We start from the raw sequence: 25,097 nt of genomic DNA on the forward strand, positions 1-25,097 counted from the left end.
AGTCAATTTTGCATTGAAAAGTCAAATGGCGCTCCTTCCCTTCCAAGCTCTGCCATGCGCCCAAACAATGGTTTACACCCACATATGGAGTATCAGCGTACTCAGGACAAATTGCACAACATTTTTTGGGGTCCAATTTCGTCTCTTACCCTTGGGAAAATAAAAAATTGGGGGCGAAAAGATCATTTTTGTGAAAAAATATGATTTGGTTTTTTACGGCTCTAGATTATAAACTTCTGTGAAGCACTTGGTGGGTCAAAGTGCTCACCACACATCAAGATAAGTTCCTTAGGGGGTCTACTTTCCAAAATGGTGTCACTTGTAGGGGGTTTCAGTGTTTAGGCACATCAGGGACTCTCCAAACGCAACATGGCGTCCCATCTTAATTCCAGTCAATTTTGCATTGAAAAGTCAAATGGCGCTCCTTTCCTTCCGAGCTCTGCCATGCGCCCAAACAGTGGTTTACCCCCACATATGGGGTATCAGCGTACTCAGGACAAATTGTACAACAACTTTGGGGGTCCATTTTCTCCTGTTACCCTTGGTAAAATAAAACAAATTGGAGCTGAAATAAATTTTGTGTGAAAAAAAGTTAAATGTTCATTTTTATTTAAACATTCCAAAAATTCCTGTGAAACACCTGAAGGGTTAATAAACTTCTTGAATGTGGTTTTGAGCACCTTGAGGGGTGCAGTTTTTAGAATGGTGTCACACTTGGGTATTTTCTATCATATAGACCCCTCAAAATGACTTCAAATGAGATGTGGTCCCTAAAAAAAAATGGTGTTGTAAAAATGAGAAATTGCTGGTCAACTTTTAACCCTTATAACTCCGTCACAAAAAAAAATTTTGGTTCCAAAATTGTACTGATGTAAAGTAGACATGTGGGAAATGTTACTTATTAAGTATTTTGCGTGACATATGTCTGTGATTTAAGGGCATAAAAATTCAAAGTTGGAAAATTGCAAAATTTTCAAAATTTTCGCCAAATTTCCATTTTTTTCACAAATAAACGCAAGTTATATCGAATAAATTTTACCACTATCATGAAGTACAATATGTCACGAGAAAACATTGTCAGAATCGCCAAGATCCGTCAAAGCGTTCCAGAGTTATAGCCTCATAAAGGGACAGTGGTCAGAATTGTAAAAATTGGCCCGGTCATTAACGTGCAAACCACCCTCGGGGCTTAAGGGGTTAAAAAGGGTTTTTGTAATTTGTTTTTTTAGCCAAGGTGTTTGTATTGTCCCTTAGAACTGTAAAATTCTTCTTGGAAATATTCAATCCTGAACCTATTGATATTTCATTCCTACCAAACAGGGCTAAGCTTTTGTGACACGGCAGACAGATAAAAGAATTCTGGTTTCTGCGCTAAGTATAAGTTCAGTCAAGTAGAGTAGTTATTAAAATGACATTGCTGGAACAGGAATGGTTTATCAGCCTCCAGCTGTGTTAGCAGGACAACTATATAGAGAGCGATTCTACAGATGGGGATTGGAATAGTTATATTTACATTTCATTTGTATATAAAAGAGATTCTGATTATTATTTTCCCTTCTCTCTCCAGCTCCCAGCCAAGCTCCGAGCACCGTCAAATGGATACGGAACGGTTCCCATGTGTCCTTGGGCTGGGAGGCAGTCAGATCATTTGCAAACGAGTCAGAAGTCATGGGATACAAGGTCAGTCGACTGTTTGATTCAGGATATATTCGCCTTGTCACAGGCGGTACATGCATGCTTGATGTTTCTTGTTCTTTTTTTCATCCTTTTTTTCTTTATTTGTCTAAATTGGTTGCAAATAAAAAATGAAATATGAAAAAAAAGATTAAAGCTCCTTCTTCTAATAAGACGTGGTTTTATTGTCCAACAATACAATTTTTTTTTCTAGAGAGAAACTGACAATTTAATAAGAATGCAGAATGTTTCCAGCTTATTTTAGTTAAAAGTTCTTCTCACTTTGGGATCAGGCCATGTTCAGACTAATCTGTAGCTTACGGGAAGCAATAGCCAGGAGGAACGGGGTTTCCTAGAAACTAAAGAGACATTTTTTTTGCAATTTAAAATAAATTGTAAAATCTTTATTTTTTTTTATAATTTTGCCATTTTTGCAGCACAACTTAAAAAAAAAAAGTAACCAACATATTAGTGATTACCTTTAGATATAGTCACTGATACTAAAATTAAAGGGTTTTTTTCTGCCTTTGGAAAGCCCTGGTCCCCAGAAAAAGTTTGTTTTAAAAACAAATCACAAATTTGCTTTACTCACCCTCCCCGGGTCTCAGCCACTGCTCCTTGTTTTAAGAGTTCATGTGCAACACTGACGTCATGTCAACGGCGCAGCAGCAAGTCAGTGAACTTAGCAGCTCTTAGTGGCTCATGTCATCCACTTTTTGGCTGCTGCACTGTTGATGTGACGCCATCACAGACAATAACAAACAATGGGAGCAGTGTCCTAGACTCAGTGCTGGTCCTTGAGAAAGTAAGTAAAGCACAGTTTGGGTTTTTTTAAGCAAATTTTACCAGAGATTTTTTGAAACTCGAAGTCTCAATCAGCAGTCTCCATTACTTAATTCATTTTTTACCTTCTTTGTTCTGTACTTGTCAGTGCCCAAAACACTTCCACTTCACTTCCAGCTGCCTCTTCTATTTTATTCATTTTCAGACCACCTGGTATGCAGTTTCCAGCCCCCTACAAGTTTTAAATTATTCCCTTGTGGCAGTTCCTCTCCCAGTAATACAGGCTGGATGTGAAGTATGTGTGCATCCAGAGTGTTGCTGTCTTCACTAGCTCTTGTATCAGCACAGCTTCTATCCTGTACTTATCTCCTCTTCATGTGTTTTTCTTCTTCTCCATAGCCTGTTTTTTCTGCTCTCCATAAAACCTTAGAAAGCTTCTCCTCACTCCACCGCTGAGCTCTGTACAACCTCGTCCTCTTTCCTCCTGCTATCTCTAACACAAAGGCAGGTGACCCTTAAAGGGCTTAACCCATGAATTAAAAAATGAAAATCTCTGGAGTAGTGTACATAGTTACTCCAATACTCCAACCATAATAAATAGTAACTGTTGTTTTAGTTTTTATTTAATAAAATGACTCCCAAGCAACATGCCCGCTGCCTTGGAGTCATCCTTGATTCCGAGCTTTCATTCACCCCCCACATCCGATCACTGGCTCGCTCTTGTTAACTGCATTTCAAAAACATTTCTAGAATTCGCCCTTTTCTTACTTTTGACTCTGCAAAAACTCTTTCTGTTTCACTTATTCATTCCCGTCTGGACTATTGTAACTCTCTACTAATCGGCCTCCCTCTTACCAAACTCTCCCTGCTCCAATCTGTCCTGAATGCTACTAACAGCATATTCCTCACCAACCGTTACACCGATGCCTCCACCCTGTGCCAGTCATTACACTGGTTACCCATCCTGTTGTGAATTCTGTTCTTGGGCTCCCTCCGGTGGTTATAAGTGGTAGCGCTGCTGTCTTTGGATCGCTGCATTCATCTGGTGTGTCCACTTATGGCAATTCTGACTGGGCTATTTAGTCTTGCTTGACCCTTTAGTCAGTGCCAGTTGTCCATTGTTCCTGGAGGATTCACATCCCTGTCTGGTCTCTCCTGCTTGCTGTTCATTTCTACAAAGATAAGTTCTGGCCTTGTTTTTTTGCAGTCCACATGCTGTGGGCCTTATTGTTCAGTTCTTTTCCATGTTTTGTCTTGTCCAGCTTGGTCTGTATAAGGATTTGTTTAGCCAAGCTGGTATCTCTGGAGATGCAGATATTTCCCCTCCATATCTTTAGTTAGATGTGGAGATTTTGTATTTTCTGTGGTGTACTCTGTCCTATCCTTTCTATTTAGCTAGAGTGGCCTCCTTTGCTAAATCCTGATTTTAGTCTGCGTATGTTATTCCCCTCTCCTTTCACAGTCAATATTTGTGGGGGGCTGTCTATCCTTTGGGGATTTTCTCTGAGGCAAGATAGTTTTCCCTTTTCTATCTCTAGGGGTATTTAGTCCTCCGGCTGTGTCGAGATGTCTAGGGAGTGTTAGGTACATTCCACGGCTACTTCTAGTTGCGGTGTTAAGTTCAGGGTCTGCGGTCAGTACAGGTACCACCTTCTCCAGAGTACGTCTCATGCTGCTCCTAGGCCACCAGATCATAACAACTGGCCAACAATGAGTTAACCGCATCTCAGAAGAAGGGAAGGAAAGTGCTGAGCCATTTTTTTTTCTGTAGTCTGTTGTGTCTTTTCTTCCCTTTTTACCTCTGGGTGGCTCAGGAGTTTGGCGCTGGCATGGATGTTCAGGAATTGGCTTCTCGTGTGGATCAGCTTGCTGCTAGAGTACAGGGTATTTCCGATTATATCGTTCAGATTCCGGTCTTAGAGCCTAGAATTCCAACTCCTGATTTGTTTTTTGGGGACAGGTCCAAATTTTTGAGCTTTAAAAATAACTGTAAACTGTTTTTTGCTCTGAAAGCCCATTCCTCTGGTGATCCCATCCAGCAGGTTAAAATAGTAATCTCTCTGCTGCGTGGTGATTCTCAGGATTGGGCATTTTCCCTGAAATCTGGGAATCCGGCTTTGTTTAATGTAGACACCTTTTTCCAAGCGCTAGGGTTATTGTATGATGAACCTAATTCAGTGGATCATGCTGAGAAGACCTTGTTGGCCCTGTGTCAGGGTCAAGAAGTGGCAGAATCGTATTGCCAGAAATTTAGAAAATGGTCTGTGCTGACTAAATGGAATGAGGATGCCTTGGCGGCAATTTTCAGAAAGGGTCTTTCTGAATCCGTTAAAGATGTTATGGTGGGGCTCCCCACGCCTGCTGGTCTGAGTGATTCTATGTCTCTGGCCATTCAGATTGATCGGCGCTTGCGCGAGCGCAGAGTTGTGCACACTATGGCATTGTCTTCCGAGCGGAGTCCTGAGCCTATGCAGTGTGATAGGATTGTGTCTAGAGCTGAATGACAAGGATTCAGACGTCAGAATAGGTTGTGTTTTTACTGCGGCGATTCTGCTCATGTTATTTCTGATTGCCCTAAGCGAACCAAGAGAATCGCTAGTTCCGTTACCGTCAGTACTGTACAACCTAAATTTCTGTTATCTGTGACCCTGATCTGCTCATTATCGTCATTTTCTGTCATGGCATTTGTGGATTCAGGTGCCGCTTTAAACTTAATGGACTTAGAATTTGCCAGACGTTGTGGTTTCCCCTTGCAGCCTTTGCAGAGTCCTATTCCTTTGAGGGGCATTGATGCTACACCATTGGCTAAAAATAAACCTCAGTTTTGGACACAGCTGACCATGTGCATGGCGCCAGCCCATCAGGAAGATTGTCGTTATCTGGTGTTGCATAATTTGCATGATGCTATTGTGCTGGGTTTCCCATGGTTACAGGTGCATAATCCGGTATTAGATTGGAAATCTATGTCTGTGATTAGTTGGGGTTGTCAGGGGGTTCATGGTGACGTTCCTTTGATGTCAATTGCCTCCTCCCCTCTTCTGAAGTTCCTGAGTTTTTGTCAGATTTCCAGGATGTATTCGATGAGCCAAGTCCAGTTCCCTTCCACCGCATAGGGACTGTGATTGTGCTATTGATTTGATTCCAGGCTGTAAGTTCCCTAAGGGTCGACTTTTCAACCTGTCTGTGCCAGAACATGCCGCCATGCGGAGCTATGTTAAGGAGTCTTTGGAGAAGGGGCATATTCGGCCATCTTCTTCACCATTGGGAGCAGGGTTTTTTTTTGTTGCCAAGAAGGATGGCTCCTTGAGACCCTGTATTGATTATCGCTAGGGTTGAGCGAAACAGGTCGTTCATTTTCAAAAGTCGCCGACTTTTGGCAAAGTCGGGTTTCATGAAACCCGATCCGACCCCTGTGCGGGGTCAGCCATGCGGTACGCGACTTTCGCGCCAAAGTCGCGTTTCAATGACGCGAAAAGCGCCATTTCTCAGCCAATGAAGGTGAACACAGAGTGTGGGCAGCGTGATGACATAGGTCCTGGTCCCCACCATCTTAGAGAAGGGCATTGCAGTGATTGGCTTGCTGTCTGCGGCGTCACAGGGGCTATAAAGGGGCGTTCCCGCCGACCACCATCTCACTGCTGCTGATCTGAGCTTAGGGAGAGGTTGCTGCCGCTTCGTCAGAAGCAGCGACAGCGTTAGGCAGGGTCCATTAACCACCAAACCGCTTGTGCTGTAGCGATTTACACGGTCCAACACCACCTTCGGTGTGCAGGGACAGTGGAAGCTACTTTTTTTTTTTCTCTCTGCGCTGTAGCTCATTGGGCTGCCCTAGAAGGCTCCCTGATAGCTGTATTGCTGTGTGTACGCCACTGTGCAAACCAACTGCTTTTTTCAAAGCACAAATCCTCTTGTTCCTTCCTTTCTGCACAGCTATCTTTTTTGTTTGTCCACACTTTTTATTTAATTTGTGCATCAGTCCACTCCTTATTGCTGCCTGCCATACCTTCCTGAGATTACTGCAGGGAGATAGTAATTGTAGGACAGTCCCTGTTTTTTTTTTTTTTTTTTTTGTGGGAGATTAAGATTGGCATTTCTGCTAGAGTGCCATCCCTGTGTGTGCCATCTCTCACTCAGTGGGCCATAGAAAGCCTATTTATTTTTTTGCTTGATTTGGGTTCTAAAATCTACCTGAAAAAAAATCACTACATCAATCAGTGGGAGAAAAATATTGGCCTCAGGGCTTGTGTGCCACTCCTGACTCCTGTGTGTGCCATCTCTCACTCAGTGGGCCATATAAAGCCTTTTTTATTATTATTATTTGGTTTCTAAATTGTCCCTGAAAAAATAATTTTATCTTATTTGGTTTCTAAAGTCTCCCTGAAAAAAAATAAAAAATTAAAAAAACAGTGGGAGATTAATATTGCCCTTTCTGCTTGTGTGCCAGTCTTGACTCCTGGGTGTGCCATCTCTCTCTCTCAAATTGTGGGCCATAGAAAGCCTATTTATTTTTTTGCTTGATTTGGGTTCTAAAATCTACCTGAAAAAAAATCACTACATCAATCAGTGGGAGAAAAATATTGGCCTCAGTCAGGGCTTGTGTGCCACTCCTGACTCCTGTGTGTGCCATCTCTCACTCAGTGGGCCATAGAAAGCCTTATTTTTTTTTTTTATTATTTGGTTTCTAAATTGTCCCTGAAAAAATCATTTTATCTTATTTGGTTTCTAAAGTCTCCCTGAGAAAAAAAAAAAAATAGGTGGGAGATTAATATTGACATTTGTGCTTGAGTGACAGTCCTGCGTGTGTGGCATCTCTGTGATTTGGTGCCACAGAAAACAGAGTGTGTAACATTGTGCCTGATTTTCCTTGTGGTCTCACCAACCTGTTAAGGGATATTGAAATCATTCTGAAGTTATAGCTCACCGTGTAAGTTGTTTGACAGCAACAAATAAAGTTACTTTGGTTAAGTTTTTAAAACAATGAGGAAGTCTGGTGCAAGAGGTCGTGGCCGTGGGCGTTCATTGTCAGCTGGTAATGATGGTAGTGGTAGTGGAGCATCAGGTGGTCGTGGGGATAAAAATATTCCACCTAAGTCTGGAGCTGTGGAGCCAGTTTCGTCGTCTGGCTACACAAGGCCTCGAACGCTCTCTTTTCTGGGAGTAGGAAAACCGCTTTTAAAGCCGGAGCAGCAACATCAAGTTTTGGCTTACATTGCAGACTCAGCCTCTAGCTCTTTTGCCTCCTCTTCTGAAACTGGTAAATGTAAAAGCAGCGCATCGCTTGTGGATGTTCACGGTCAGGGACAAGTCGCTTCCTTGTCCTCTTCAGCAAAAACTACAACAAGAGAGAAGGATGCAGCAGGCGACACAACGGGTTACTCCATGGAGCTCTTTACACATACCGTCCCTGGCTTAGAAAGTGAAACACTTAACAGGCCATGCCCATTACAAGTAGATTCTGACATGGAGTGCACTGATGCACAGCCACAGCCAGAGTACTATGCTGCTCCTTTGACTCAGACCACAACATTGCCCTCTCAGGGTACTGATCCACAATCAGACCCTGTTGAGACTATGTTGCCCCGCCACGAACGCTATACCACCGACCGACACAGTGACACAGACGAAGTTGCACACGAGCTCGAAGAGGAGGTAATAGATGACCCAGTTGTTGACCCCGATTGGCATCCATTGGGGGAACAGGGTGCAGGTGGCAGTAGTTCAGAAGCGGAGGTGGAGGAGGTTCCATCTGCCGGGCCCGTATCTGGCCCAAAACGCGTGTCAAAGCCAAAACCTGTTGGAGGACAGCGTGGCCATCCGGTTAAAGCTCAGTCTGCAATCCCTGAAAAGGGATCCGATGCTAGGAAGAGTGCAGTCTGGCATTTTTTTAAACAACATCCAATTGATCAGCGCAAAGTCATCTGTCAAAAATGTTCTACTAGCTTAAGCAGAGGTCAGAATCTGAAAAGTCTCAATACTAGTTGCATGCATAGACACTTAACCACCATGCATTTTCAAGCCTGGACTAACTACCAAACGTCCCTTAAGGTTGTAGCACCCTCGGCCAATGAAGCTAGTCAGCAACGCAACATCCCTTCCGTCACTGTAAGGCCACCATTTTCCGCACCACCGGCAGTATCTGTGCAGGTTTCTTTGCCAGCCAAAAGCAGTCAGGGTCAGGGAATCACCAGTTTTGTAGGAGGAAATATTGCATCTAGGGCACCGGCGGAAACAATACCGTCTCCAACCGTCTCTCAGTCTGCCATGTCCACCGGCACACCCGAAAGTTCCACGATCTCCAGCTCTCCAGTCCAGATCACACTACATGAGACTCTGGTTAGAAAAAGGAAGTACTTATCCTCGCATCCGCGTACACAGGGTTTTAACGCCCACATAGCTAGACTAATCTCATTAGAGATGATGCCCTACCGGTTAGTTGAAAGCGAAGCTTTCAAAGCCCTGATGGAGTATGCTGAACCACGATACGAGCTACCCAGTCGACACTTTTTTTCCAGAAAAGCCATCCCAGCACTGCACCAGCATGTTAAACAACGCATCGTCCATGCACTCAGGCAATCTGTGAGTACAAAGGTGCACCTGACTACAGATGCATGGACCAGTAGGCATGGCCAGGGACGTTATGTGTCCATCACGGCACACTGGGTGAATGTGGTGGATGCAGGGTCCACACGGGACATCAATTTCGGGACAGTTATGCCTAGCCCACGGTCTAGGAAACAGTTGGCTGTAGGCGTTCGCACCCCCTCCTCCTCCTCCTCCTCGTCCTCCTGCAGAAGCTACAGCTCTTCCACAGACTGCAGTCGGCCAACCACTCCATCGGCAGATGACACTGTTGCACACCAGTTGTCCCATTATGGGCCAGCTACTGGCAAGCGTCAGCAGGCTGTATTGGCTATGAAGTGTTTGGGCGACAACAGACACACCGCGGAAGTTCTGTCCGAGTTCTTGCAACAAGAAACGCAGTCGTGGCTGGGCACAGTAGATCTTGAGGCAGGCAAGGTAGTGAGTGATAATGGAAGGAATTTCATGGCTGCCATCTCCCTTTCCCAACTGAAACACATTCCTTGCCTGGCTCACACCTTAAACCTGGTGGTGCAGTGCTTATTGAAAACTTATCCTGGGTTCTCCGACCTGCTCCTCAAAGTGCGTGGACTTTGCTCACATATCCGACGTTCGCCTGTACACTCCAGCCGTATGAAGACCTATCAGCGGTCTTTGAACCTTCCCCAGCATCGCCTAATCATAGACGTTGCAACAAGGTGGAACTCAACACTGCACATGCTTCAGAGACTGTGCCAACAGAGGCGGGCTGTTATGTTTTTGTGGGAGGATACACATACACGGGCAGGCAGTAGGATGGCAGACATGGAGTTGTCAGGTGTGCAGTGGTCGAAGATACAAGACATGTGTCAAGTCCTTCAGTGTTTTGAGGAATGCACACGGCTGGTTAGTGCAGACAACGCCATAATAAGCATGAGCATCCCCCTAATGTGTCTGCTGATGCAAAGTTTGATGCACATAAAGGATCAGGCGTCTGCACCAGAGGAAGAGGAAAGCCTTGATGACAGTCAGCCATTGTCTGGTCAGGGCAGTGTACAGGACGAGGTAGCGGGCGAAGAGGAGGTGGAGGACGAGGAGGATGATGGGAATGAGTATATTTTTAATGCGGAAGCTTTCCCGGGGGCACTGCAAATTGGTTGCGTGGCAAGGCCGGGTTCTGGTTTTTTGAGGGACACAAGTGACGTAGATTTGCCTGAAACTGCCCCTCAACCAATCACAACCGGAGATTTGACTACTGGAACTTTGGCCCACATGGCGGATTATGCCTTACGTATCCTAAAAAGGGACACACGCATTACGAAAATGATGAACGATGACGATTACTGGTTGGCCTGCCTCCTTGATCCACGCTATAAAGGCAAATTGCAAAATATTATGCCACATGAGAACTTGGAACTAATATTAGCAACCAAACAATCAACTCTTGTTGACCGTTTGCTTCAGGCATTCCCAGCACACAGCGCACGTGATCGTTCTCACACGAGCTCAAGGGGGCAGCAGACTAGGAGTGTTAGGGGTGCACACATCAGAAGTGGCGTTGGACAGAGGGGTTTTCTGACCAGGTTGTTGAGTGATTTTGCTATGACCGCAGACAGGACAGGTACTGCTGCATCAATTGAAAGTGACATGAGACAACATTTGTCCAGTATGGTTACTAACTATTTTTCATCCCTTATCGATGTTCTCCCTCAACCGTCATTCCCATTTGATTACTGGGCATCAAAATTAGACACCTGGCCAGAATTGGCAGAATATGCATTGCAGGAGCTTGCTTGCCCGGCAGCAAGTGTCCTATCAGAAAGAGTATTCAGTGCTGCAGGTTCAATATTAACCGAAAAAAGGACTCGTCTGGCTACTCAAAATGTTGATGATCTAACATTCATTAAAATGAACCACAACTGGATTTCGAAATCTTTTGCCCCACCTTGCCCGGCCGACACCTAGCTTTCCTATGAAAAGCTCTTGCCTGTCGACTACTGTGAATTACTTTTCTAATGTCTAATTTGCTGCAGCTGATTGTCCAGCATACGACATGTTTACACCTCCCTAAATGGCCAAACTCCCCACACGGGGCCGTGGTATTGCGACTTGGCGCAAGCACCCGTGAGACTGCTGTTTGTCTGAAGAGGTGGGTGTGCTCGCTTTTGGTCGACGGCATTGCTACTGGGTCCCTCATAGTACAATAAAGTGTCTCTGGCGGTGGTGGTGCGCACCCAACGTCAGACACACTGTTGTAACATGAGGGGCCCTGGGCCTGTACCGCCGGCCACAAGAGAGTTCACCCACCCCCAGGTCAAACATTGCTCTACCACTTCCACAGTTATCTCTCACACTTCCACCAATGTTTAGTCTATGCGCTGACATCCTTCCATACCTGCCACTGACAATACCATTGTGTTGACATGTATGATGGTACTTAACATAGTCAGGGGCAGTGTCCTCTATTTACCACAGTAAATACTTTGCGCTAAATTAGTAGGTCTGAAACAACGCAGAGGATCCCACCCCTGAACCTAATGATTGCACCCTTTAGTGTTTTTGTTTTGTTTTAATGCGAGACATTCACATTTATTTGTTGTTTTGGACTACTAACTGGCAGACACTCATTGCAATCGGCCTCCGTTGACCAGACCAATGCTGCCCGTGTACCCCTGGAACCAATTATAAAGTGCCTACAGCCAGCCCATTTTATTATGTTAGGCCTTCGAAGCCTGTCTGCGGTCCCTCCTTCCACTAGGCCTCCACTGACCAGACCACTGCTGCCCGTGTACCCCTGGAACCAATTATAAAGTGCCTACAGCCAGCCCATTTTATTATGTTAGGCCTTCGAAGCCTGTCTGCGGTCCCTCCTTCCACTAGGCCTCCACTGACCAGACCACTGCTGCCCGTGTACCCCTGGAACCAATTATAAAGTGCCTACAGCCAGCCCATTTTATTATGTTAGGCCTTCGAAGCCTGTCTGCGGTCCCTCCTTCCACTAGGCCTCCACTGACCAGACCACTGCTGCCCGTGCACCCCTGGAACCAATTATAAAGTGCTTACAGCCAGCCCATTTTATTATGTTAGGCCTTCGAAGCCTGTCTGCGGTCCCTCCTTCCACTAGGCCTCCACTGACCAGACCACTGCTGCCCGTGTACCACTGGAACCAATTATAAAGTGCCTACAGCCAGCCCATTTTATTATGTTAGGCCTTCGAAGCCTGTCTGCGGTCCCTCCTTCCACTAGGCCTCCACTGACCAGACCACTGCTGCCTGTGTACCCCTGGAACCTATTTTACAGTGCATAGAGCCTATTTTTTTATTTTATTTAATATTAATAAAGCCATGATGGACTACGCTGTACCACACTATGAGCTACCCAGTTGACAATTCTTTTGCGAGAAAAGCCATCCCACCCCTCCACCAGCATGTTAAAGACCACATTGTCCTTTCATTCTGTCAATCTGTGAGTCCAAAGGTACACCTGACAACAGACACATGGAGCGGTAGGCATGGCCACAGAAGGTTACGTGTCCTTTGTGGTGCAATGGGTTAATGTATTGGATGCATGGTCCACACAGGGGACAGCCTGGTAAGTCTGTCTGCAGTCCCTAATTCAAGTTGTCCTCAAATTAATAAATCTGAGCTTCCACCTTCTGGCTCTCATTAAGTGCTGTTTTTTAAAAGATTGTTGGTTATGGGCCTACTAACGGTGTCTGCCCCTGCCTGGTGTTGTCCTCAACTGAACAAAGCTGAGCTTCCACCTTCTGGCTCTCTTTAAGTGCTGTGTTTGTAAAAATAGGTGGTTATGGGCCTACTAACGGTGTCTGCCCCTGCCTGGTGTTGTCCTCAACTGAATAAAGCTGAGCTTCTACCTTCTGGCTCTGATTAACTGCTGTTTTTTAAAAAATTGGTGGTTCTGGCCTACTAACGGTGTCTGCCCCTGCCTGGTGTTGTCCTCAACTGAATAAAGCTGAGCTTCTACCTTCTGGCTCTGATTAAGCTTTTTTTTTTTTTTTTTAAATTGCTGGATGGGGCCTAATACCTCTGTTTGCTGCTCCCTGGTGTTTGCCCTCAACTGAATAAAGCTGAGCTTCTACCTTCTGGCTCTCATTAAGTGCTGTTTTTTTAAAAATTGGTGGTTCCGGCCTACTAACGGTGTCTGCCCCTGCCTGGTGTTGTCCTCAACTGAATAAAGCTGAGCTTCTACCTTCTGGCTCTGATTAACTGCTGTTTTTTAAAAAATTGGTGGTTCCGGCCTACTAACGGTGTCTGCCCCTCCCTGGTGTTGTCCTCAACTGAACAAAGCTGAGCTTCCACCTTCTGGCTCTCTTTAAGTGCTGTGTTTGTAAAAATAGGTGGTTATGGGCCTACTAACGGTGTCTGCCCCTGCCTGGTGTTGTCCTCAACTGAATAAAGCTGAGCTTCTATCTTCTGGCTCTGATTAACTGCTGTTTTTTAAAAAATTGCTGGTTCCGGCCTACTAACGGTGTCTGCCCCTGCCTGGTGTTGTCCTCAACTGAATAAAGCTGAGCTTCTACCTTCTGGCTCTCATTAAGTGCTGTTTTTTAAAAAATTGATGGTTCCGGCCTACTAACGATGTCTGCCCCTCCCTGGTGTTGTCCTCAACTGAACAAAGCTGAGCTTCCACCTTCTGGCTCTCTTTAAGTGCTGTGTTTGTAAAAATAGGTGGTTATGGGCCTACTAACGGTGTCTGCCCCTGCCTGGTGTTGTCCTCAACTGAATAAAGCTGAGCTTCTACCTTCTGGCTCTGATTAACTGCTGTTTTTTAAAAAATTGGTGGTTCCGGCCTACTAACGGTGTCTGCCCCTGCCTGGTGTTGTCCTCAACTGAATAAAGCTGAGCTTCTACCTTCTGGCTCTGATTAAGCTTTTTTTTTTCTTTTTTCTTTTTTTAATTGCTGGATGGGGCCTAATACCTCTGTTTGCTGCTCCCTGGTGTTTGTCCTCAACTGAATAAAGCTGAGCTTCTACCTTCTGGCTCTCATTAAGTGCTGTTTTTTAAAAAATTGATGGTTCCGGCCTACTAACGATGTCTGCCCCTCCCTGGTGGTGTCCTCAACTGAACAAAGCTGAGCTTCCACCTTCTGGCTCTCTTTAAGTGCTGTGTTTGTAAAAATAGGTGGTTATGGGCCTACTAACGGTGTCTGCCCCTGCCTGGTGTTGTCCTCAACTGAATAAAGCTGAGCTTCTACCTTCTGGCTCTGATTAACTGCTGTTTTTTAAAAAATTGGTGGTTCCGGCCTACTAACGGTGTCTGCCCCTGCCTGGTGTTGTCCTCAACTGAATAAAGCTGAGCTTCTACCTTCTGGCTCTGATTAACTGCTGTTTTTTAAAAAATTGGTGGTTCCGGCCTACTAACGGTGTCTGCCCCTGCCTGGTGTTGTCCTCAACTGAATAAAGCTGAGCTTCTACCTTCTGGCTCTGATTAAGCTTTTCTTTTTTTTTTTTTTTAATTGCTGGATGGGGCCTAATACCTCTGTTTGCTGCTCCCTGGTGTTTGTCCTCAACTGAATAAAGCTGAGCTTCTACCTTCTTGCTCTCATTATGTGCTGTTTTTTAAAAAATTGGTGGTTCCGGCCTACTAACGGTGTCTGCCCCTGCCTGGTGTTGTCCTCAACTGAATAAAGCTGAGCTTCTACCTTCTGGCTCTGATTAAGCTTTTTTTTTTTTTTAATTGCTGGATGGGGCCTAATACCTCTGTTTGCTGCTCCCTGGTGTTTGTCCTCAACTGAATAAAGCTGAGCTTCTACCTTCTGGCTCTCATTAAGTGCTGTTTTTTAAAAAATTGGTGGTTCCGGCCTACTAACGGTGTCTGCCCCTGCCTGGTGTTGTCCTCAACTGAATAAAGCTGAGCTTCTACCTTCTGGCTCTCATTAAGTGCTGTTTTTTAAAAAATTGGTGGTTCCGGCCTACTAACGGTGTCTGCCCCTCCCTGGTGTTGTCCTCAACTGAACAAAGCTGAGCTTCCACCTTCTGGCTCTCTTTAAGTGCTGTGTTTGTAAAAATAGGTGGTTATGGGCCTACTAACGGTGTCTGCCCCTGCCTGGTGTTGTCCTCAACTGAATAAAGCTGAGCTTCTACCTTCTGGCTCTGATTAACTGCTGTTTTTTAAAAAATTGGTGGTTCCGGCCTACTAACGGTGTCTGCCCCTGCCTGGTGTTGTCCTCAACTGAATAAAGCTGAGCTTCTACCTTCTGGCTCTGATTAAGCTTTTTTTTTTTTTTTTTTTTTAATTGCTGGATGGGGCCTAATACCTCTGTTTGCTGCTCCCTGGTGTTTGTCCTCAACTGAATAAAGCTGAGCTTCTACCTTCTGGCTTTCGGCCTATACTATCAGATATTAAACTGCATTTGGCCTACTAGTGTGGTTGGGCCCTTGAAACAGTGTCTGCTGCTCTTGGGTTTGCTACTCCACTGAACAAAGCAATGCCGCCTGTTTAGTCCTGTTACCAATTTTGAACTGCATTTAGCCTACTTTATTCTTTGGCCCTATATCTGTTTCCTTCTCATCCTGCCCATTGCCCAGCCACTGCTAGATGAGTCTGCTGGTACATTGACCTAGACCACTACATTCCCCTTGCACTCTACACAGCTAGAATCTGACCCTGATGAAAGTAAGGTTCCCCTTCCCGCATGTTATACCACCTTATACAGGGACAAAGAGGAAGGTGCAGATGAAAGTGCAGGTTCCTTCATCAGGTGGGGGGGCATACTCGTTGGCGACGTCACTGGCACAGGGCCCCTCAGAGTACGCAAAAGTGTCGCTGCTGGTGGGAGGCGCCCCCGCCATGCAAACACACCGCCGTACTTTGAGGGGCCCTGTGCCAGTGCCAATGCGAATGAGTGGGCCCCCCCTGCTTGCTCAGGATCACAGCACTTGCAACGTTGAAATACTTACCTCTCCCTGCTCCACCGCCGTGACGTAGTCCGCGTTTCCTGGCCCAATGAAAAACTTGAGCCAGCCCTACTCCCCCCACAACTTTTGCCAAATGACCCCCAATTTCCTATGCCCAACTATTATTATAAAGTTAATTAAGATTGACAAGCTTCAGAAACAAGAATGGATGTTTTTGGCATTAAAATGGGCACTGTAGGTGTTTTCCTGGCCTCCACTCACTGCCGACTATGCTTCCCCATTGACTTGCATTGGGTTTCGTGTTTCGGTCGATCCCCGACTTTCAGCGATAATCGGCCGACTGCACTCGACTCGACTCTGGACAAAGTCGGGTTTCACAAAACCCGACTCGATCTTAAAAAAATGAAAGTCGCTCAACCCTAATTATCGCCTCTTGAATAAGATCACGGTCAAAATCCAATACCCTTTGCCTTTGCTTTCTGATTTGTTTGCTACGATTAAGGGGGCTAGTTGGTTTACTAAGATTGACCTTCGAGGGACATATAATCTTGTTCGTATTAAGCAGGGTGACGAATGCAAAACTGCGTTTAATACGCCCGAAGGCCATTTTGAATATCTTGTGATGCCATTCGGGCTCTCTAATGCCCCTTTGTGTTTCAGTCCTTCATGCATGATATATTTCGGAATTATCTTGATAAATTCATGATTGTATATTTGGATGATATTTTGATTTTTTCAGATGATTGGGAGTCTCATGTGAACCAAGTCAGGATGGTGTTTCAGATCCTTCGTGATAATGCTTTGTTTGTGAAGGGATCTAAGTGCCTCTTTGGAGTACAGAAGGTTTCTTTTTTGGGCTTCATTTTTTCTCCCTCATCTATAGAAATGGATCCGGTTAAGGTTCAGGCCATTCATGATTGGATCCAGCCCACATCCGTGAAGAGCCTTCAGAAATTTTTGGGCTTTGCTAATTTTTATTAGCCGTTTCATTGCCAACTTCTCCAGTGTGGTTAAACCCCTGACCGATTTGACGAAGAAAGGCGCTGATTTGACGTATTGGTCCTCTGCGGCTGTTTCTGCCTTTCAGGAGCTTAAACGCCGATTTACTTCTGCCCCTGTGTTGCGTCAGCCGGATGTTTCTCTTCCATTTCAGGTTGAGGTTGACGCTTCTGAGATTGGGGCAGGGGCCGTTTTGTCTCAGAGGAATTCTGATGGTTCTTTGATGAAACCGTGTGCCTTCTTTTCTCGAAAGTTTTTGCCTGCGGAACGCAATTATGATGTCGGCAATCGTGAGTTGTTGGCTATGAAGTGGGCATTTGAGGAGTGGCGACATTGGCTTGAGGGGCCAAGCACCGTATTGTGGTCTTGACCGATTTCCCAGAGGATGTCAGTTATCTGGGTGGTTTGTGACCGATTTTCTAAGATGGTTCATTTGGTACCTTTGCCTAAATTGCCTTCCTCTTCTGATTTGGTTCCGTTGTTTTTTCAGCATGTGGTTCGTTTGCATGGCATTCCGGAGAATATTGTGTCCGATAGAGGTTCCCAGTTTGTTTCTAGGTTTTGGCGGGCCTTTTGTGCTAGGCTGGGCATTGATTTGTCTTTTTCTTCCGCATTTCATCCTCAGACAAATGGCCAAACCGAGCGAACTAATCAGACTTTGGAAACTTATTTGAGATGCTTTGTGTCTGCTGATCAGGATGATTGGGTGGCTTTCTTGCCATTGGCTGAGTTTGCCCTTAATAATCGGGCTAGTTCTGCTACCTTGGTTTCACCCTTCTTTTGTAATTCTGGGTTTCATCCTCGTTTTTCTTCAGGGCAGGTTGAGCCTTCTGATTGTCCTGGGGTGGACTCTGTGGTTGACAGGTTGCAGCAAATTTGGGCTCATGTTGTGGACAATTTGCTGTTGTCTCAGGAGGAGGCTCAGCGTTTTGCTAACCGTCGTCGGTGTGTTGGTTCCCGGCTTCGGGTTGGGGATTTGGTCTGGTTGTCTTCCCGTCATGTTCCTATGAAGGTTTCTTCCCCTAAGTTCAAGCCTTGGTTCATTGGTCCTTATAGGATTTCTGAGATTATCAATCCAGTGTCTTTTCGTTTGGCCCTTCCAGCCTCTTTTTCCATCCATAATGTTTTTCATAGATCTTTGTTGCGGAAATATGTGGTGCCCTTTGTTCCCTCTGTTGATCCTCCTGCCCCGCTGTTGATTGATGGGGAGTTGGAGTATGTGGTTGAGAAGATTTTGGATTCTTGTTTTTCTAGGCGGAGGCTTCAGTATCTTGTCAAATGGAAGGGTTATGGCCAGGAGGATAATTCTTGGGTTGTTGCCTCCGATGTTCATGCTGATGATTTGGTTCGTGCCTTTCATTTGGCTCGTCCTGATCGGCCTGGGGGATCTGGTGAGGGTTCGGTGACCCCTCCTCAAGGGGGGGGTACTGTTGTGAATTCTGTTCTTGGGCTCCCTCCGGTGGTTATAAGTGGTAGCGCTGCTGTCTTTCGATTGGATTGCTGCATTCATCAGGTGTGTCCACTTATGGCAATTCTGACTGGGCTATTTAGTCTTGCTTGACCCTTTAGTCAGTGCCAGTTGTCCATTGTTCCTGGAGGATTCACATCCCTGCCTGGTCTCTCCTGCTTGCTGTTCATTTCTACAAAGATAAGTTCTGGCCTTGATTTTTGCAGTCCACATGCTGTGGGCCTTATTGTTCAGTTCTTTTCCATGTTTTGTCTTGTCCAGCTTGGTCTGTATAAGGATTTGTTTAGCCAAGCTGGTATCTCTGGAGATGCAGATATACCCTCCATATCTTTAGTTAGATGTGGAGATTTTGTATTTTCTGTGGTGGATATTTTATAGTGTTTTAATACTGACCGCATAGTACTCTGTCCTATCCTTTCTATTTAGCTAGAGTGGCCTCCTTTGCTAAATCCTGATTTCAGTCTGCGTATGTTATTTCCCTCTCTTCTCACAGTCAATATTTGTGGGAGGCTGTCTATCCTTTGGGGATTTTCTCTGAGGCAAGATAGTTTTCCCTTTTCTATCTCTAGGGGTATTTAGTCCTCTGGCTGTGTCGAGATGTCTAGGGAGTGTTAGGTACATTCCACGGCTACTTCTAGTTGCGGTGTTAAGTTCAGGGTCTGCGGTCAGTACAGGTACCACCTTCTCCAGAGTACGTCTCATGCTGCTCCTAGGCCACCAGATCATAACACCATCCACTCCAGAATCCAGTACAAACTTATTACCTTCACCCACAAAGCACTCCATGGCTCAGCACCACCCTACATCTCCTCCCAGGTCTCAGTCTACCACCCTACCCATGCTCTCCATTCTGCTAATGACCTGAGGTTAGCATCCTCAATAATCAGAACCTCTCACTCCTGTCTCCAAGTCTTGTCACGTGCTGCACCAATTCTTTGGAATGCACTACCCAGGTTAATATGATTAATCCCCAATGCCCACAGTTTTAAGCGTGCCCTAAAAACTCATTTGTTCAGACTGGCCTACCGCCTCAACGCATTAACCTACCTATCCCTGTGTGGCCCATTCAAAAAACTTAAACCATAATCAGATTCCTCACATCATGTTCTCATACACTTTATGCAGTTAATAGCCTCTGTGTCTGTACTGTTACATATTTAGGCTGATAACTGGTTCATGCAGCTTTACATGAACACCCGAGCCTTGCACTATGGCTGGTCCAAACAATGAAAGCAATTGTTACCATCCACCTCTCGTGTCTCCCTTTTCCTCATAGATTGTAAGCTTGTGAGCAGGGCCCTCATTCCTCCTGGTATCTGTTTTGAACTGTGATTTCTGTTATGCTGTAATGTCTATTGTCTGTACAAGTCCCCTCTATAATGTAAAGTGCTGCGGAATTTGTTGGCACTATATAAATACAAATTATTATTATTATTTAATTATTATTATTATTATTATTATTACATATGAAAATAGGAAACTTTATAATATATCTTGTCGGAGAAATCTGCTTCTTTCTCCTCCTGGATTGATCTTTCATTCTCAATTTATGGTTGAAAGCTATAAAATCTGTATTAAGTGAAGACAGATATTCACATTACTGAAATATGAGATGACAGTTGGTGTTTTTAAAATGCTATGGAGAAGAGGGAGGGATTAGAGGTGGACACAGGCATCCTGCTGCAAGTTCTTCTGAAAGTTAGTTCGCCATAGAATGTTATGAGCACCCACTGACATCTCCTACCTCAGCAATAGGAAAGTCTGAATTCACTAAAGACAGATATTTCCCACTAGATGGTGGCCCGATTCTAACATATCGGGTATTCTAGAATATGTAGGTAGTATATAGCACAGGCTACGTACTATATTGCACAGTGACGTAGTATATAACACGACCGACGTAGTATATTACATAGCTACGTAGTATATAACAGAGCTACGTAGTATATAACACAGCGTACGTAGTATATAGCAGAGCTACGTAGTATATAACACAGCCACATAGTATATAACATAGCCATGTAGTGTATTGCACAGGTATGTAGTATATTAGTCAGCCACGTAGTATATAACATAGCCACGTAGTATATTGTAGAGCCACGTAGTATATTGCACAGGGACGTAGTGTATTGCACAGCTACATAGTGTATTGCACAGCTATGTAGTATATTGGTCAGCGACGTAGTATATAGCACAGCCCCGTATTATATAACATAGCCACGTAGTATATTGTAGAGGCATGTAGCATATTGCATAGCTATGTAGTATATTGCACAGCCACATAGTATATAACAGAGCCACGTAGTATATTGCACAGTCGACGTAGTATATAACAGAACTGACACAGCCACATAGTATATTGCACAGCCCACGTAGTATATAACACAGACCACGTAGTATATTGCACAGCCACATAGTATATTGGATAGTCACGTTGTATATTGCACAGTCATGTTGTATTTGTATATTGCCCAGCTACATAGTATATAGCACAGAGATGTAGTATATAACAGAGCCCACGCAGTATGTAACACAGCCCACGTAGTATATAGCAATGTGGGCACTATATGCGTGGTTTAAAAAGACTTAAAATAAAAAATAAACATATACTCCCCTTCCGAAAGCCCCTTGAAGGCCTGGCGCCTGTGTGCGGTGCACGCGGCAGCTTCAGGTCCCAGGGTTGGTATGAGCGCAGGACCTGTGATGACATCATGGCAGGTCCTTCTCGCATAGCATCCTTGGCACCGGAACCTGCCGCTTGCACTGCCGAGGACAGCGTGCGATGTCGGAAGGTGAGAATAGCCTTTTTTTAATATTATTATTTGTAACATGAGATCTTTTTACTATTGATGCTGCATCAATAGTAAAAAGTTGGTCACACAGGGTTAATAGCTGCGTTAACGGAGTGCGTTACACCGCGGTCCGTTAACGCTGGCATTAACCCTGTGTGAGCGCTCAGTGCTGACTGCAGGGCAGTAAAACAGCGGCCATTTCTCTGCCAGACTATGGCTGTCGCTGATTGGTCGTGACAATGGTCGTGGGCGTTTTGCCACGACCAATCAGCGACTTGGATCTCCATGACAGACCAATGAATATCCGCGACAGACAGAAAGACAGAAGTGACCCTTAGACAATTATATAGTAGATGAATAGTGAATTTTGAGAATACATGATTAGTCCAGGAGAAAAAAGAGGTACATTATTTCATAAGATGCGTTACAATTTTTCTTCTTTTTATATGTTCTATTGATTTATGGAGAGAAAAAAGGCAAACAAAAATAAAAACAAAAGTTTTTCTATAATGTAAAAAAAATACTGTTCTCCAGTGCACAGTTTTCCCCTTTTAGTCTCTTCACTTACTCCTCAGCCACTTTGGTCTCTTCACTTCCTGTGGTTCAGGAAGTAGCTTGTCCCATGTGACCAGAAAGCGGCAGAGTTTTCCGATGTGTATTGCAATCAGCTCCTTATCTCCTGTCTTCCTCTCAAAACTTCAGAGCTTGTTTTGTACTGAGAATCAGCAGCAAATGATGTGGTTGGGGGTGATGGGGTTTAAGTCTTCTATTTACATGTAAAGCTGAAGTAAATCTGGTGAAGTCTGCACTAAATTCTGTGTTGTGTGTGTAGATTTTCTTGCACATTTGCTTTAAATTCAGTGAGGGGAAAAGTCTGCAACTTAAAAAACAACATAAAATGTTTGTTGATTTTAAAGGCCCAGTTTTCATTACAACGTTTTAGGTTTTTCTTCTGGAAATCGAAAAAACACACTTCTTTAATAGAGGTTCTGCAGCAGCTGAGGTGTTGAGCAAATAATTTATTAAAAAACACACAACCCAGCTGTGTAGTATTTTGGCACTGGATATGCTGAGGATTTTCAGTCTGGATCCACAACATATTACAGTAACAACAAAAATGTTTCACAATCAGAGTAAAAATTTATTATGCTGATTTTGATGTGGATCTACGACAAAATCTGCAGAAAAAAATGTGAATGTGTGTCCTGAACTTTATGACTGCTTGCAAGCTTGACTATTCTTCAAAGCCTGGTGTCAATAGTCTCTCTACACTCCCCATTATCAGTAATTTACACAGATGAGAACAATTTTCTTATTTACAGATTTGAAAAGCTGAAAATTGCTCTTATCCTCCAGGGATTTACAGTGCAAAAAGGTGTTAGTGCCATAAATATAAATTGTGCCATCGCACGTACATCAATATAGGAAACAATTTCCAATATTTATACACTGAAGCAGAGCAGGTAGTAAGACAAAAACTCCCTCATCTACTAATTAATTATTGCTTTATTTTCCTTATGTATTAATAATAGAAACAGTCGTAGTATTTGGATTTTGGGTACAAACGTGATAGCAACGCTATAGCTATAAGGAGTAGTGATGAGCGAATATACTCGTTGCTCGGGTTTTCCCAAGCATGCTCGGGTGACCTCTGAGTATTTGTTAGTGTTCAGAGATTAAGAATGATTTACAGCTAAATACACCGTCCCCGGTCGGCTTTCCAGGGTATGTTTTATCTGAAATGTGTTACTGAGTAAAATACACGTGGCTGCAATAAGAGAGCCAGGCTCTGATTCCTGCTATATGTGCTTCAGGCAGCATAAATCAGGTTCCTCTTAACTCTTTTGTACACAATGTCATACATGTACATAATCATGGTCAGTGTACACGTGTTTGAAGTGAGCTCAGGAGCGGTGTATGAAGTGAGCTCAGGAGCTGTGCATGAAGTGAACTCAGGAGCTTTGTATGAAGCGAGCCCAGGATCTGTGTATGAAGCGAGCCCAGGAGCTGTGTATGAAGCGAGCCCAGGAGGTGTGTATGAAGCGATCCCAGGAGGTGTGTATGAAGCGAGCCCAGGAGCTGTGTATGAAGTGAGTTCAGCAGCTGTGTATGAAACGAAATCAGGAGTTCTGTATTAAGCGAGCTCAGGAGCTGTGTATGAAGTGAGCCCAGGAGCTGTGTATGAAGGGAGCCCAGGAGCTGTGCATGAAGTGGGCTCAGGAGCTGTGTATGAAGAGAGTTCAGCAGCTGTGTATGAAACGAACCCAGGAGCTTGGTATGAAGCGAGCTCAGGAGCTGTGTATGAAGTGAGCTCAGGAGCTGTGCATGAAGCGAGCTCAGGAGCTGTGTATGAAGTGAGCTCAGGAGCTGTGCATGAAGCGAGCTCAGAAGCTTTGTATGAAGTGGGCCAAGGAGCTGTGTGTGAAGTGGGCCCAGAAGCTGTATATGGAGCAAGCCAAGGAGCTGTGTATGAAGCAGGCTCAGGAGCTGTGTATTATTATTATTTATTATTATAGCACCATTTATTCCATGGCGATTTACATGTACAAGTACAGTAATCTTAAGCAATACAAGTCACATCTGACACAGGAAGACAGAGGACCTTGCCCGCAAGTGATGGGTGAGGATACAGTAGGCAAGGACAGAGCTGGTTTGGTGGATTGGTGAAAATCGGTGGTTACTGCATGTTGTAGGCTGTGTATGAAGTTGGTCCAGAAGCTGTATATGAAGTGAGCCCAGGAGCTGTGTATGAAGCAGGCTCAGGAGCTGTGTATTAAGCGGGCTCAGGAGCTGTACTTAAAGCGAGCTCAGGAGCTGTGTATGAAGCGAGCTCAAGAGCTGTGTATGAAGTGGGCCCAGGAGCTGTACATGAAGCGAACTCAGGAGCTGTGTATGAAGCAAGCTCAAGAGATTTGTATGAAGCAGGTCAAGGAGCTCTGTATGAACTAGGCCCAGAAGTTGTGTGTGAACCGGACCAAGGAGCTGTGTGTGAAGTAGAGCCTAGGAGTTGTGTATGAAGCGGGCCCATGATCTGTGCATGAAGCTTGTCCAGGAGCTGTGTATGAAGTGGGTCCAGGAACTGTGTATAAATTGGGTCCAGTAGCTGTGTATAAATCAGGCTCAGAAGCTGTATATTAAGCAGGCTCAGGAGCTGTGTATGAAGTGGGTACACAAGCAGTGCATAAATCAGGCCCACTATCTTGGTATAAATCGGGCACAGAAGCTGTGTGAGAAGTGGGCCCAGGAGCTGTGCCCGCTGCATGCAAAGTACATGCCAGCTGTAATACACATTTTATTTTCTCCCTGTAGCTGCTGCACTCATAAGGCCGTCTAACATGGGTTGAGTTGTATTTGCTTGCTGATTGATCCTACATCTGCAGATAAAAGCATTTCTGCATGTGACAGGTTGTCTTTAAGTTCATGTATTTGGAGCTAAAAAAATCATTTTTGCCACTCAGCTTCATTACAAAATTTTGCACCATGTTGCTCCTATTGCTTATTTCACAGACTTTTTGTCTCGCTGCAAATTTAACTTTGATGTTGTTATAAATCAGATGAGAGCTCAAAAAGAGGTATGAAAATAATTAGATACACTAATATTAGACCATCAGAATAAGCTCGCTGATAGATTATCAGTTAATGCATTTCAGTCACCCGCCAGGGCCGTGGGGTACTGGGTACCGGGTACGATACTTAAAGGGGATGTCACAGTGGCTGCGACCCGGTCCGTGGCCCTGGGCGCCCAAATACAGGGGGAAAGGTCTGTAAAGGGGTTTTGAATAAAGTTTGTGTTCATGACGTCACCTGTGGTGTTTGGTCAGTGGGGACCGACACTGCTAAAAGGGGTCCTCTGGGGTGATGTTATGGCAGCTAGATGGTATAACTTCCCACAGGTGAAGTAGGACCCCAGGGCTCCCGGTATATGGATGAGGATGGTCAGTGGTGC

The 25,097-nt window shown here is 44.7% G+C and overlaps 1 protein-coding gene across 2 annotated transcripts in view; it reads left to right on the forward strand.

Annotated features, from left to right (window-relative positions):
• Positions 1-25,097, forward strand: part of CNTN5 (contactin 5) — a 2,016,448-nt gene that overhangs the window by 1,984,108 nt on the left and 7,243 nt on the right. For both annotated transcript variants that reach the window (XM_077298468.1, XM_077298469.1), the window contains one exon: positions 1,568-1,680. In XM_077298468.1, coding sequence (XP_077154583.1) covers positions 1,568-1,680 — 113 coding nt within the window. The remainder of the gene's footprint in view (positions 1-1,567; positions 1,681-25,097) is intronic.

The sequence above is a fragment of the Ranitomeya variabilis genome, chromosome 3 (genome assembly GCF_051348905.1).
Source record: "Ranitomeya variabilis isolate aRanVar5 chromosome 3, aRanVar5.hap1, whole genome shotgun sequence".
NCBI classification, from domain to species: domain Eukaryota; kingdom Metazoa; phylum Chordata; class Amphibia; order Anura; family Dendrobatidae; genus Ranitomeya; species Ranitomeya variabilis.